General features: G+C 41.8%; 1 protein-coding gene across 1 annotated transcript in view; it reads left to right on the top strand.

The window, feature by feature from the left end:
* The window catches only part of fbxl6 (F-box and leucine-rich repeat protein 6), a 50,547-nt gene that overhangs the window by 25,148 nt on the left and 11,168 nt on the right, over positions 1-14,231 (top strand). The window contains exons 6-7 of the mRNA XM_048562720.2: positions 8,866-8,973; positions 12,242-12,355. Of these exons, the coding sequence (XP_048418677.1) occupies positions 8,866-8,973; positions 12,242-12,355 (222 nt within the window). The remainder of the gene's footprint in view (positions 1-8,865; positions 8,974-12,241; positions 12,356-14,231) is intronic.

Raw genomic sequence — 14,231 nt, 5'->3', positions numbered from 1 at the left:
ACTAGTAAATCTGGCCGGGGCAGATAAGCATGCTTGATTTGTGGTGTGCCCATGACCCATACAAGTCTTGGGTGATAACTAGGAGTCTGTACACATCCACTAACTTAGAACGAGAGATCATAGTTTTAGGAGAAGGGTTAGCAGATTTAAAACTGAGATGAGTAAATTATTTCTCTCAAATGGCCATGAATCTGTGGAATTCTCCACCCTAGAACAAGTTGGATGTTGGAACATTGGGTAAACTTAACATAGAACGTAGAACATAGAAAAGTACAGCACAGTACAGGCCTTTCCGCCCACGATGCTGTGCCATAGAATAATCCTAATCCAAAAATGAAATAACCTAACCTACATTCCCCTCAATTCACTGCTGTCCATGTGCATGTCCAGCAGTCGCTTAAATGTCACTAATGACTCTGCTTCCACGACTACCACTGGTAAACTATTCCATGCGCTCACAACTCTGAGTGAAGAACCTCCCTCTGACGTCTCCTCTATACCTTCCTCCTAACACCTTAAAACTATGACCCCTCATGGCAGTCACTCCTGCCCTGGGGAAAAGTCTCTGGCTATCGACTCTATCCACGCCTCTCATTACCTTGTACACCTCAATCAGGTCACCTCTCTTCCTCCTTCTCTCCAGAGAGAAAAGTCCAAGCTCAGTCAACCTCTACTTGTAAGACAAGCCCTCCAGTCCAGGCAGCATCCTGGTAAACCTCCTTTGCACCCTCTCCAAAGCCTCCACATCTTTCCTATAATAGGGTGACCAGACCTGGACACAATATTCCAAGTGTGGTCTCACCAGGGTTTTGTAGAGCTGCAGCATAACCTCGCGGCTCTTAAACTCGATCCCTTTGTTAATGAAAGGCAAAACACCATATGCTTTCTTAACAACCTTATCCACCTGGGTGGCAACTTTGAGGGAGCTATGCACTTGAACACCAAGATCCCGCTGTTCCTCCACACTGCCCAGAATCCTGCCTTTAATCCTATATTCAGCATTTAAGTTCGACCTTCCAAAATGCATCACTTCGCATTTATCCAGGTTGAACTCCATCTGCCATTTCTCAGCCCAGCTCTGCATTCTTTCAGTGTCTCGCTGAAGCCTGCAATAGCCCTCGATACTATCAACGGCACCTCCAACCTTTGTGTCATCAGCAAACAGACTAAACCACCCCTCAACCTCCTCATCCAAGTCATTTATAAAAACTACAAAGAGCAGAGGCCCAAGAACAGAGCCCTGCGGAACACCACTCAGCACTGACCTCCAGGCAGAATACTTACCATCTACAACCACTCTCTGCCTCCTGTCAGCCAACCAATTCTGAATACAGACAGCCAAATCACCCTGTATCCCATACCTCCTGACTTTATTAAGGAGGAGATTGACAGATTTTTGATTAGTAATGGCTTGAATGTAATGGAGAATGAGCAAGAAAGTGGAGTTGAGGCCAAGATGAGATCAGCCATGATTGGTTTAAATGGTGTATCCACCTTGAGGGGCTGAATTGCCTACTCCTGCTCCTAGTTCTTATAAGTAGGCTGTTTGACTGTTCAAATCGGCTTTTACAGGATTATGATTGATGTGACATTCCTCATGTTCACTTTCATGTGTTTTTCCTATAATGCATGTTTCTCTTACTGATGAAGAATCTGTCGATATCTGTCTTAAATATACATAAGGACATTGCCTCTACAGTTTCCTGCAGCCAGGAGTTCCAAAAGCTGCCAACCCGCTGAAAGAAGAAATACCTCCTTAACTCATTTTTAAATAGGCACCCCTTTACCTGAGGCTATGTGCGCTCACCCTGCACGATTTGTCACCAAAGTCAACTTGTGGAAAGGATATTGGTGCGTTGAATTGACTGAGAACCAGATAAATGTCAGCCATTGTAACAATGTGTGGACTTTATCAATGCAAAGACGTGCTTTTTGAATGAAAATGTATCAGTAACATTTCAGTGAATTCTTATGAGGGACCGTGTTACATTGCCTTGTATTTCTGGACCAGATCTGGATTTAGGCAGGATTTTTATGCAAGCTGTTAAACCCCTGCTAAACAGTTTATCAAACGGTATTAGTGCAGGTTAAATTGATGTCTGCGAATGATATGCCTGGCAGAATTTGAGCACATTTTTAAGTAACCCTCACTGATACAAGTGTTTTCATGATTTAGCTTTTGTTTCTTGAATAATTAGGCTACTTTTGTAACTTTGTATTCCACTCATAAAATTTCATTACAGTACACAGACAAAAATACAATCTGATGGAGCATTGCCAATTCCTCAACTGTTTGTTGTCTCTATTTCCTTGTTTGTATTTTGTCGTTCAAGAAATAGCATTTACATATTGATTCTATTCAATATTTGAGTAGGCTGTTACAGCTCACAATTAAGAACCCATTCGCTGCATTCTAATTAAAGGAAATGAGCTAAACATTCTGTTTACTTTCACACCTTTTTTATTTAAATTTGAACTTTTTTGTTGTCTGCTTTTCTTCCTGTTTAACTTTACTGCCCCGTGATCTAATCACAACACAGTTTGTTTTCCTTGTGCAGCATCTGTTACTTTTACATCCTCTGGATTTCCACCACAGTTGGTGAAACCAATATTTTTTAACCAAACAGATAATTTCTTGAGATAAAATCAATTCCTTCTATCAGGATTTGTTTCACTACTCCTAACTAGAAATCTTCCATTTACTGAGCCATTCCAAATTTGTGTAATGGGACTGACTTATAGCCTCCATGTGTACATTATCTAATTAATGTTATCATCTTCATTAACCCCCATCTAAGATAAAGGTTGTTATCAGCCAGCATCAGTGATTTGCTCCAGCGTCTGTCAATATCTTTGCTGGTTTACCTCCTTGATTGGAAGCATTTTAAAAAAAAAAATTCTTCTTTTGAAATATCTGGAGTTTAATCTGGACAAGTATGGGAGGTCCAATGTGACAGAAAAGCATTCAGTGAATGGCAGGACCCTTGGGAGCATTGATATACAGAAGGATCTTGGGGTACATGTCCATTGCTTCGTAAAAGTGGCAACACAAGTGGATAAGGTGGTAAACATGAAGAATGGTATGCTTGCCTTCATCAGTCAGGACGTTGAGCATAAATGTTAGCAAGTCACGTTGCAGCTGCATTAAACTTTAGTGAGGCCAGATTTATAGTTTTGGTCACCATACTACAGGAAAACTTTCTGGAGGCTTGGGAGGGTTTGCAATAGACGTTTACCAGGATGTGTTAGCTTTAAGAAGAGGTTGGACCGATTTGGATTGTTTTTGCTAGAGCTTTGGAGGTTGGAGGCATTTAAAATTATGAGAGGTGTGGATAGGGTATATAGTTGGGAGTCTTTTTCCCAGAATGGAAATGTCAAGTACTCAGAAGCATAGGATTAAGGTGAGGGGGACAAGTTTTTCAAGGAGATGTGTGAGCCAAAGTTTTTACACAGATAGTGGTAGGTGCCTGGGAACTGCCAGGGGAAGAGGTAGAAACACACATGAAAGAATAAATTTAGGTAGACACATGAACAGGCAGGGTACAGAGGGAAACGCACCATGTGCAAGCTGATGGGATTGGTTTAGAACAGCATCTTGGTTAACACAGACAGAGTGGGTGAAGGGCCTGCTCCTTGTGCTGCACAGATCTGTGTAATAGAACGTTTGGCGTTCCCAGCAGTCTGATTGTCTTTATGAATAATTGGAGAAGAATTTTCTTTTCAGTCCCTCTCTTATTACATTCTAAGAAAACATATTCTTTTGTGGTACAGCTACAGTTTTAATACTAATTTCCTTTGTTAATTTCTCCCTCTTGTGAGGATTCCTAAGACCACTCATCTTACTGTAATTGGTCTCCCATTTAACATCCGATGATCGACTTTGATATATCCAGTCTTATAACAGTGAAAACATGTTATTTTCTTTATGTCACTTTTTAGGTCTAGCCTTTCCCCTTTTACTGCACTGGCATTCTTTTGCTTGTGCTTTAGTTGCGTCTACCTCTTCCATTCACAGTTGTTCTATTTTGCAGTTCCCTTGGGAATTTCCATTTGACCAACTCACACGCATAGCTTCACCGAGACATTAGGGTTATCTGCCAGAACTTGTTGCCTGTCTGAACTTGATACTTGATGGTCATCTAAACAATTTTAGACTTGCAAGAATGTTATTTCTGAACTTTTCAATGATGATCGTTTTTCTTGCATTCTCCATTTTTTCTGTAATTTCAGCGATCAAAACCACTGATTCCGTTACATTTAGAAACCTAAAAAATTCTAACTAGATCAGCCAGGGTTAATGCAGGAAGGACTTTCGAGATGACCAGGGAGACCAGAGCTTTTTTATTGTCGCCCATCCCTAATTGCCCAGAGGGCAGTTAAGAGTCAACCACATTGCTGTGGGCCTGGAGTCATAGGTAGGCCAGACCAGGCAAGGATGGCAGTTTCCTTCCCTAAAGGACATAAGTGAACCAGATGGGTTTTTCCGACAAATGGATTCATGATCATCATTGGATTCTTAATTCCAGATATTTATTAAATTCAAATTCCACCATCTGCCGTGGCGGGATTTGAACCCTGGGTCCCCAGAACAGAGGAGACTGTCGCCTGGAATGGAGGGAAGGTCTTAGGAAGAAAGGTTGAGAGAGCTAGGGCTTTTCTCTTTAGAATGATGAAGGATGAGAGGTGACTTGATAGAGGTGTACAAATGATCAGAGGTATAGATAGAGTGGACAGCCAGAGGCTTTTTCCTAGGGTGGGGGTAGCTCTAACGAGGGGGCATAGTTTTAAAGTGAATGGAGGTAGATACAGGGAGACATCAGAGGTGGGTTCTTTATTCGGAGAGTGGTCAGGGCATGGAGTACATTGCCAGAGAGGGTAGTGGAGTTGGCCATTTAAGCAGCTATTAGATAGGCATATGGATGATAGTATAAGGTTGGGTGGAGGTTAGGTAGACCTTAGGATTAGGGTAAAAGTTTGGCACAGCATTGTTGGCCGAAGGGCCTGTGCTGTGCTGTACTGTTGTAGGTTCTATGTTTATTGTCTGGGTCTCTGGATTAACAGTCCAGCTGATAATACCACTAGGCCATTGCTTCCCCTATTATGGGGTCACAGTTTAAGAATATGGGATAGGCAATGAAGTATTGAAATGAGGAGAAATGTCTTCATCCAGAGTGTGGTGAGAATGTGGAATTCTGTTACAGAAAGCTGCTGAGGTTACAGTACTGAATGAACACCTTATACATTGAACTATCTAATAATCGATCCTGTCTGTCCATGAGGCAGGTCTTTGTTATATCCGCAATGTTACATCTTCACTTTGTATTTTGTGTCTGTAATTCTTAAATCTTATTTATCACACTCCATGCATTCACACACATTTACAGTAACCTTGTAAGCTTTATTACTTTCAGTTGTAATGACTGCATGCATTAGTTGACAGTTTATTTTCCAGTGCTATCGACTTGTCCCACAATTTTGCATATCGGTCTTCCTATCAGGTATTGCCTCCTGGTTCCTCTGCAATGTTAGTTTAAACCTTCCCCGGGAGCAGGAGCTAATTGCCCCATGAAGAGCTCACTCCTGGTTCTGTTCAAATGTAAATAATATCGCTTGTAAAGATTCTAACTAGCCCCAAAGTGCTGGAAAATGAGACTAGTGCAGATACGTCGGGACTGACGTGCTGGGTTGTGCTGTGTGAATCTGTAACTGATCCAAAGTATCTAAAGCTCACTCTCCTGCACCAAATCTTCAGCCAAGCATTTATCTTCCTCTTCCTCCTATTTCTATATGCATGGGGTCAATAAATGTGGAGCTGGAAAAGCATGGCACATCAGACAGCATCCGAGGAGCAGGAATGTCAGCGTTTTGGGCCGAACACCTTTGTCAGGACTGGGGAGGAGGTAGGGACCCCGGAAATAAATAGAGGGAGGGGTTGGGGCTGAGGGGAGGACGGTGGAATGGAGATACATAGATGCAGATAGGGCGTTATTGTGCACAAAGAGAAAGCTGGAAGAACACAGCACGCCAGGCAGCATCTAGAGGATAGAGAAGTCAGTGTTCCAGGTATTACCGAAAATGCTGACGTCTCATTTCCTCCAGATGCTGCCTGTCTTCGTCTGTGTTTCCAGCGTCTGCAGCTTTTTTTTTGTCTGTAAGGGGATTATTGTGGTTGATCAGTGGGAAGGGTGGAGCAGATCGGCAAGTCAGAAGATGGTCAGGTTGGGGGTGGAGAGATTTTGAAGCTGGTGATGCAGGTAGGGGTTATTGATATTGGTCATTGGGAAAGGTGGAGCAGATAGGTGACTCAGAAGATGGACAGGTTGGGGTGGAGAGAATTGAAGCTGGTGAAGTCAATATTCAGTCCGTTGGGCTGTAAGCTCCTAAGGCAAAACGAGGTGTTAGAACATAAGATCATAAGAACTAGGAGCAGCAGTAGGCCATCTGGCCCCTTAAGCCTGCCCCGCCATTTAATAAGATCATGGCTGATCTTTTTGAGTCTCAGCTCTGTCCTGTTGAGTTCTTTTCACCTAACATATACACTTGAAACAAATGTATGGCATCAACAGACAGATAACTTGCAGTAACATTTATTTAAGTAAGCGCTTACAAACGTGGAGGATCACTCTACAAATTCCATGCTATATGTGGCATATTGCACAGTGATATTCCCTGATAAAGGAACCTTTATATAGGATTTTGCATCACAGTCAGTCATGTATGCAAGATACAATTTTTTTCCTTCCCCGTTGTCTTCTGCCCAGCAACAGAGAAGCAATAGTCGTATGCCTAGCAATATTGCATAGGTCAGCTGCCCAGCCAGACAGTTCCTCAATTCTCAACCGACGCTCTAGACAGTTCCGTATCTTTTTAATCTTAGTTCAACATTTACAGAGAGCAGAGTATGATTAGATACCACATTTTGTCTGCGAGATAGAGGCACCCATGGCACAGCTTAGTACCTAATTGCTTACATGTCAGCAGAACAAATATTCACCCTTTAACATTTCAGCTCCACTTACCCGCCACTCACCATAACCCTTAATTCCTTTACTGTTCAAAAATTTATCTAGCTTTGCCTTAAAAACATTCAGTGAGGTAGCTTCAGCCACTTCACTGGGCAGGGAATTCCACAGATTCAGAACCCTTTGGGTGAAGAAGTTCCTCCTGACCTCAGTCCTACATCTGCTTCCCTTTATTTTGAGGTGATGCCCTCTAGCCCTGGTTTCACCTGCTAGCGGAAACAACCTGGCTTGATTGAGAGGTTGTTGATGGGGTATCTCCCTTTGCGATTGAGGTCAGATCTAGGGAATAAAATTTAAAAAGAAAAGATGTCTCCTATTTAGGATGGAAAAGAGGGAATTTTTTTTTCTGTTCCTCCAAGGATCATGAGTGTGGAATTAATTTCCCGAGAGACAAGTGGGTGGGTTAATTGAATGTTACTTAAGATAGTGAGATAGTTTTTTGATTGACAAGGGAATCAAAGGGGTTGGGTGGGGTTGGGGTTGCTAGGGAAGTAGAGTTGAGGCCATAATGGGATCAGCCATAATCTTATCATATGCAGAGCAGGCTTGAGGAGCCAAATGGCCTATTCCTGCTCATAAATTGACGTTGCTATTTATGTACCTTGTCGATTGCATTGCTTCGCTGGTTTCATGCCCATTCAGATACTGGCCATCCTGCAATCATGATTGTTCATTTTGCATCATGACAGCAAAATCACAGTTCTCACAACCCTCAAAAAACTGACCTTACTCTCTCTAGTCCTGTTGCTATATCTTGCTTGATCCATGTGTTGAGACCATCACTGTTTTTCTTCGATTATTCTCATTGTTTTGATTTGGAACTAAGAATTGAAATTAAGACTTGAACTTTGAACAGCAGCTTGCTTAAGAAAACAATAAAGACAGATATTTACTGTTGCAAACTGGCCAGGAAGGTAATGCAACTTGATTACTGATCTAAGGACACTGTAGATGACTCTACACTGAGTGGTTGCTGTGCTGAAGCTGGCAGCTGATTTGGATGTTTAATTGTTCAGTCAAGAGAGGATGAGTGCTAATCAACCACTCTCAAACAAAGTAGATTGAAAAGAGAAAATGGAAACAGTTCTGTGATGGAGCTTGGTAGGAGACAGTGTGATGTTGGCAGTTTCTGGACACTGTCTCTTTTATTTTCCTCTCTCTCTTGATTCTCTCCTGTTATCGAATTGTTGATTGCTCTGAGAAAAGAATCCAATCTATAAGAAATAAATAAATAATTGTAGACGTCTGCTGAAACTGTCTGCATTAACCAGTGACTTTGGAATTGAAGCAAAATATACGGTTCTACTTGGCTATGAACAACCCATTGCCAAGGATTTCAGGAAGGCCTGGTATCCATCATTTGAAACTGCTTATTGAACTGGCAAATTCAAATTCTTTTATTTTCTTTCTAATTTACCTCTTCAGTCTGTGTGTGTATGTCTGTCTGTCTGAGAGTGAGAATTATGATCAAAGATGATTGGGCTTTAGATTGTAGATATTAATTAGATTATCTTGTTTATCTGTCATCAGATAAAGTCACATTAATAAAAAATAGTTTTCATTTAAATCATAAACTTGATGTTACGACATGTTTATTCGTATGGTCTGGAACAATTGAGCAATTAATGAGGGTCATTGACTATTTTAATTTCACTGTGTTGAGAATCCAATGATAAAGAGGCTGATTTTGATTGGCTTGCTATCCTTGCCTCACAAGACTCACAAATCCCTTCAAAAAGCTGCTGAGGTTTGGCCAGGGAAAGCTTTCAGAACTGTGATTTCTGAAAACCAGGAAGCCGTTTCCTTTAGTTTTGACTGCCATATTGTTTGCTCTTCTTTGCAGATTGACACTGCTGCTGTTGTTAATTTTCTGGAAGCAGCAGGTTCAAACCTCAGACAGCTCTGTGTGACATACAACAGTCGCCTGCACAACATCTTCAATGCCATTGTGGTAAGGCATGTTGTAGAATCAATCTAGAATCATGGAATATTTAGCCTATTGTGTCAAGAGCGACTCATCTATTCCTACTGTCTCACCTTTTCCGTGTATCCTTGAACGTTTTTTTCCTCAGGAACTCATTATGTTTGAATGGGAGAGAAAAACTCCTGTTGTATGTAAAGTACATTCTACATATTGTGCTTGTATCCCACCACCAAAGTACAAGAAAAGGTACAGTAATATTTAGAAGGCTGTATAGACTGGAAGACTGGCCTCGTCTTGCTGAATGTTCTTGGTCTTCGTTTGTTTAACGTGTTATTTTAATAAATTAATATTTTAAGTTAAAGATTACTTTGTTAATACTTTGTTATTTTGTTTGTTTTTATTATTTTCCTTTTTTTATTGCTGTCAGGTTCCATTGGCCTCGTGTTTAATTTCTCATCCAAAAGACAACACCTCCACACTCTTACACACTCTCAATACTGAACCCATATCCTTCTGATCCAGAGACTGTTTCAGTAATGCACAAGAAAAATGAATTGACTCCTCTTTCAAGTGAACATCAAGGATTCTTTGAAGAGTAGAGGAATTTTTATTGTTAACCCTGGCCAATATTTATCCTTCAACCAACTTCACTTAGAAAATAAATCACATTTCTGTTTGCTAGACCTTGCTACATGCAAATTGTCTGCCGACTTTTATACGTTCCAATGATGATTACTTTGTAAAATTAATTGAATTAGCTGTAAACAGCTTTGGAATTTTGATGTTTTGAAAAATATTAAATATATGCACATTTTTCTTTATTTCTGAACTTTTCCATTCCCAGCATGACCCTCCATTTATATGTCCCTGCAACAGAATGTGTGGTTTGCCAAATGATTGCGTCCAGTTCCCACTGCTTCTGACCCAAACCCATCCATTACTGGGGAGGCAATGGTCTCATGGTATTATCGCTGGACTGTTAATCCAGAGACCCAGGTAATGTTCTGGGTACCTGGGTTTGAATGCTGCCAAGGCAGATGGCAGAATTTGAATTCTGTAAATATTTGGAGTTAACAGTCTAATGATGACCATGAATCCATTGTCAATTGTTGGAAAAACCCTTCTGGTTCACGAATGCCCTTCAGGGAAGGAAACTGCCATCTCACCTGGTCTGGCCTACATGTGACTCCAGACCTACAGCAATGTGGTTGACTCTGAACTGCCCTCTGGGCAATTAAGGCTGGGCAATCAATCCTGGCCTAGCCAGTGACACCCTCATTCCCATGAATGAGTAAAGGAAAAAAATCTGTTGGCTTGTTTGAGATCCTAAACTGTCACAGTTGGTATGGCAACAGGATAGAAATGAGGGACCTCAGGAAACATCGGATATCCCTAAAAATCTGGGTTTTAATAGATTTTGAACGTTTCACAGCTATTGATGTCATTGTAAATATAGCCATGGAATAGTGTAGCAAAAGTAGCAGCCAATTTGTGTTCTGCAGCCTCCTGGAAAAAATGATTAGATCAGTACCAGTAGTGTTGATTAGCAGATATTTGTTGGGTGAGATACAGATTAATTCCCTGATCTGAAATAGTGCTGTGGGACCTTTTCACATGAAAGAGCAGTGAGGCTTTTGATTTATATTCTCATACAGGAGAGAGCACCTCTAACAATGCAGCACTCCTTCAGTACAGCACTGGCTTGCCACTTCTGGTTTTTATTGTGAATTCCTGGAGTGGGATTTGTTCATGGTACTAGCAGACGCAGCCAATGATCATTTAATCTTATTTCATTAGTCATTAAAGCAATAAGTAGTGACCAGGGAGAACTCTACCAAGCATTTGGAATATTGTGAGCAGGTTTGGGCCCTGTATCTGAGGTGGACTTGGAGACAGTCCAGACGAGGGCTATAAGAACAGTACCTGGGATAAAGGGTTTTTTGTATGAGAAGTAGTTGAGGACTCTAGGTCTGTACGTGATGGAGGTTAGAAGGATGAGGGGGACCTGATTGAAACTTGCAGAAGACTGAGAGGCCTGGTCAGCAAGGAAATGGAAAGATGGTTCCAAAAGTAGGACAGACTAGGATCTGAGGGCAGAGCCTCAGAATGAAGGAACTGGTCTTCAGAACTGAGATAAGGAGGAATTTCTTCAGCCAGAGGGTGGTGAATCTGTGGAACTCATTACTGCAGAGGGCTGTGGAGTTGTTGAATGTATTTAAGATAGAGATAGGTTCTTGATTAAGAAGGGGATCAAAGGTTTCAGGGAGAGGGCACAAGAATGGAGTTAAGAAACATGTGCATGAAATGACTTGATGGGCCACATGGCCTAATTGTGTTCCTGTATCCTGTGGTCTTATGATAGTATGAGATGTTGAAAGGATTTGGAGAGGTTGTGGGGGAATGGGCTGACACTGGCAATTGAGATTTAATGCAGGGAAATATGAAGTGATTCATTTTGCTAGAAAGAGTGCTGGGAGACAAAATACAAGATTACAGGGGCAGAGAGACTTGGGTGTATATTTGCATAAATCACTGAAGGTGACAGGAGAGCTTACGTAGTGCCCTTGGCTGTACCAGTAAAGGCATAGAGCACAACAAGGAAGTTTTGTCCTCCTTATATAAACACTAATTCATCCTCAAGTGGAGTATTGTACCCTGTTCTAGACACCAGATTTTAGGAAACATGCAAAGACATTACAGATAGGGTAGAGAAAAGATTTATGAGAATGATGTTCCTCATCCTTGGAACCATTAGCATAGATTGGAGAAGTTGGGACTGTTCTCTTTGGAGAAGAGAATGCTGAGAGGAGATTTGAGGGAGGTATTCAAAATTGTTCCGGTACTGGATAGAGTTGATAGGGAGAAACTTTTTCCTTTAGTAGAAGGTTGAGATCTGAAGGGCACAGTTTGAAAATAATTGCCAAAAGAAGCAATGATGGCATGAAGAGAAACATTTTCAGGAGGTCATGATCTGGAATGCACTGCCTGAGACTGTGCTGAGGCAAGGTACATTTGAGTCTTTTGAAAGGGAATTGGATCACTATCTGGAAAGGAAACATTTTCAGCATGTGAGGTAAAAGGTGTGAGAGTGGCAGTTTGTGAAGTGCTGCTGCACAGACTAGATGGATTTTTGAAAGGATGGCTTCCGTGCTGGTACCATTCTATACGAAGGTGATAGTTCGTTCCAGTCTGTTCAGAGGAATGAGCTGGCAGGACAGCAGCAGTTACAATGAATCATTTTCCAATTGACTGCCTGCTTTACTCACTCGTTTTCTCTTATGATTCTGCCCTGTAGGCAGGCTGCTGTACGGAACTTCGACTGCTGGAGGTGAACACTGAAATCAAGCAGACCAACCCCTACTTCCAGTTCTGCATTGAGATGTTGCAGGCAGGCTGTCCTAAGCTGCAGGTATTTCAGGAGAAATTGCTTCCTACCTTGTCCTTTAGAGAGGTCCATCACCCCTTTCAGTGCCCCTTCCTTAGAAATACAGCATCCATTTTGGCAACGTAATAGCCGATCTGCAACTTCCCTTCATCCTCAAAGCCTTCCAGGATGTTTCTACATTGAACCTGTGAGTTGTGAGGAATCAATCCCTCCTATCAGGCTATTACTGTGTACCTGAAATTAATTTGAAGAGTAGAATTAAAGCTGATCTTTATAGATTGCTATGTTTATTTTCAGAGTTGCACTTTACAGGCAAACCCCTGCTAACCCACCAAACATAATTTTAGTCTGTCTACTTAAATCGATTTATTATTGTCACATGTACCGAGGTACAGTGAAAAGTTTTGTTTTGCATGCAGTACCGGCAGATCATATTATAGCAAGTGCGTAAGGGTAATAGAACAGAGCGAGGAATACAGTGTTACGGCTGCAGAGAAGGCGCACAAAGAGCGAGGTTGGCATTAAATTTAAAATTTGACAGATCCATTCAAATAACAGCAGGGAAGAAACTGTTCTTAAATCTGGTCAGTGTGTTTAAGCTTTTGTATCTTCTACGTGACGAAAATGTTGAAAGAGATTATAACCGCAGTGGGCAGGATCTTTGATTATGTTGGCCACTATTCTGAGGCGATGAGAAGTGAAACATCAAACTTTCTTGCTTCTCTGATGCTGCTTGGCCTGCTGTATTCATCCAGCTTCACGCCGTGTTATCTCAGTGGATGGAAGGTTGGTTTGTATGATGAGTTGGGCTGTGTTCACAATACTGTGCAGTTGCTTACGGTCCTGGGAAGAGCAGTTGCTATACCAAGCTGTAGTGCATCCGGATAGAATGCTTTCATAGAAACATAGAAGTTAGGAGCAGGAGGAGGCCATTCAGCCCTTCCAGCCTGCTCCGCCATTCTTCATGATAATGGCTGATCGTCCAACTCAGTAGCCGAATCCTGCTTTCTCTCCATAATTTTTGATTTCTATTCGCCCCAAGTGCTACATCTAGTCACCTCTTGAATACATTAAATGTTTTGGCATCAATTACTTCCTGTGGTAATGAATTCCACAGGCTGCATCTATAAAAATTGGTAAGGGTCTTTTGGATATGTGAAATTTCCTTAGCCTCCTGAGGAAGAAGCATTGTTGTGCTTTTTTTGCATCAACATGAGTGGACCAGGACAGATTGTTGGTGATCACCGCTCCTAGGAACTTGACTCTTGACCATCTCCACCTCAGCACCATTGATGTAGATAGTGTCATGCTGTCCACCTTGCTTCTTGAAGGCAATCAGAGATAGCGAGAACTGCAGATGTTAGAGTTAGAGACAACACATTTTGGAGCTGAAGGAAACAGCAGGTCAGGCAGCGTCAGAGGAACAGGGAAGTTGATGTTTGAATTTTCTGAAGAAGGTCCTGAACTGAAATGTCAACTTGCCTGCTCCTCTGATGCTGCCTGGCCTGCTGTGTTCCTTCAGCTCTACACTGTGTTGTTCCTGAAGTCAATGACCAGCTCTTTTGTTTTGCTGACATTGAGGGAGAGATTGTTTTCTTTGCAGAATCATCCAAGCTTCTATCTCCTTCCTGTATTCTGTCTTATTGTTTGAGATCTGGTCTGTAATGGTGTTGTTGTCAGTGAACTTGTAGACAGAGTTAGGACGAAATTTGGCTATATAGGGAATGCAGTAAGAGGCTGAGTTCGCAGCCTTGCGGGGCTCTGGTGTTGAGGATTGTTGTGGAGGAGGTGCTGTTGCCTGTTCTCACTGATTGTAGTCTGTGGGTTAGGAAGTCAAGGATCCAGTTGCAGAGGGCAGAGGAGAGACCTAGGTCTTGGAGTTTGGAGGCTAGTTTGGTCA

Source organism: Stegostoma tigrinum, chromosome 2 (genome assembly GCF_030684315.1).
Source record: "Stegostoma tigrinum isolate sSteTig4 chromosome 2, sSteTig4.hap1, whole genome shotgun sequence".
Taxonomy (NCBI): domain Eukaryota; kingdom Metazoa; phylum Chordata; class Chondrichthyes; order Orectolobiformes; family Stegostomatidae; genus Stegostoma; species Stegostoma tigrinum.
Note: the sequence above shows the minus strand (reverse complement) of the source record. Positions and strands in the feature narration are given on the sequence as shown.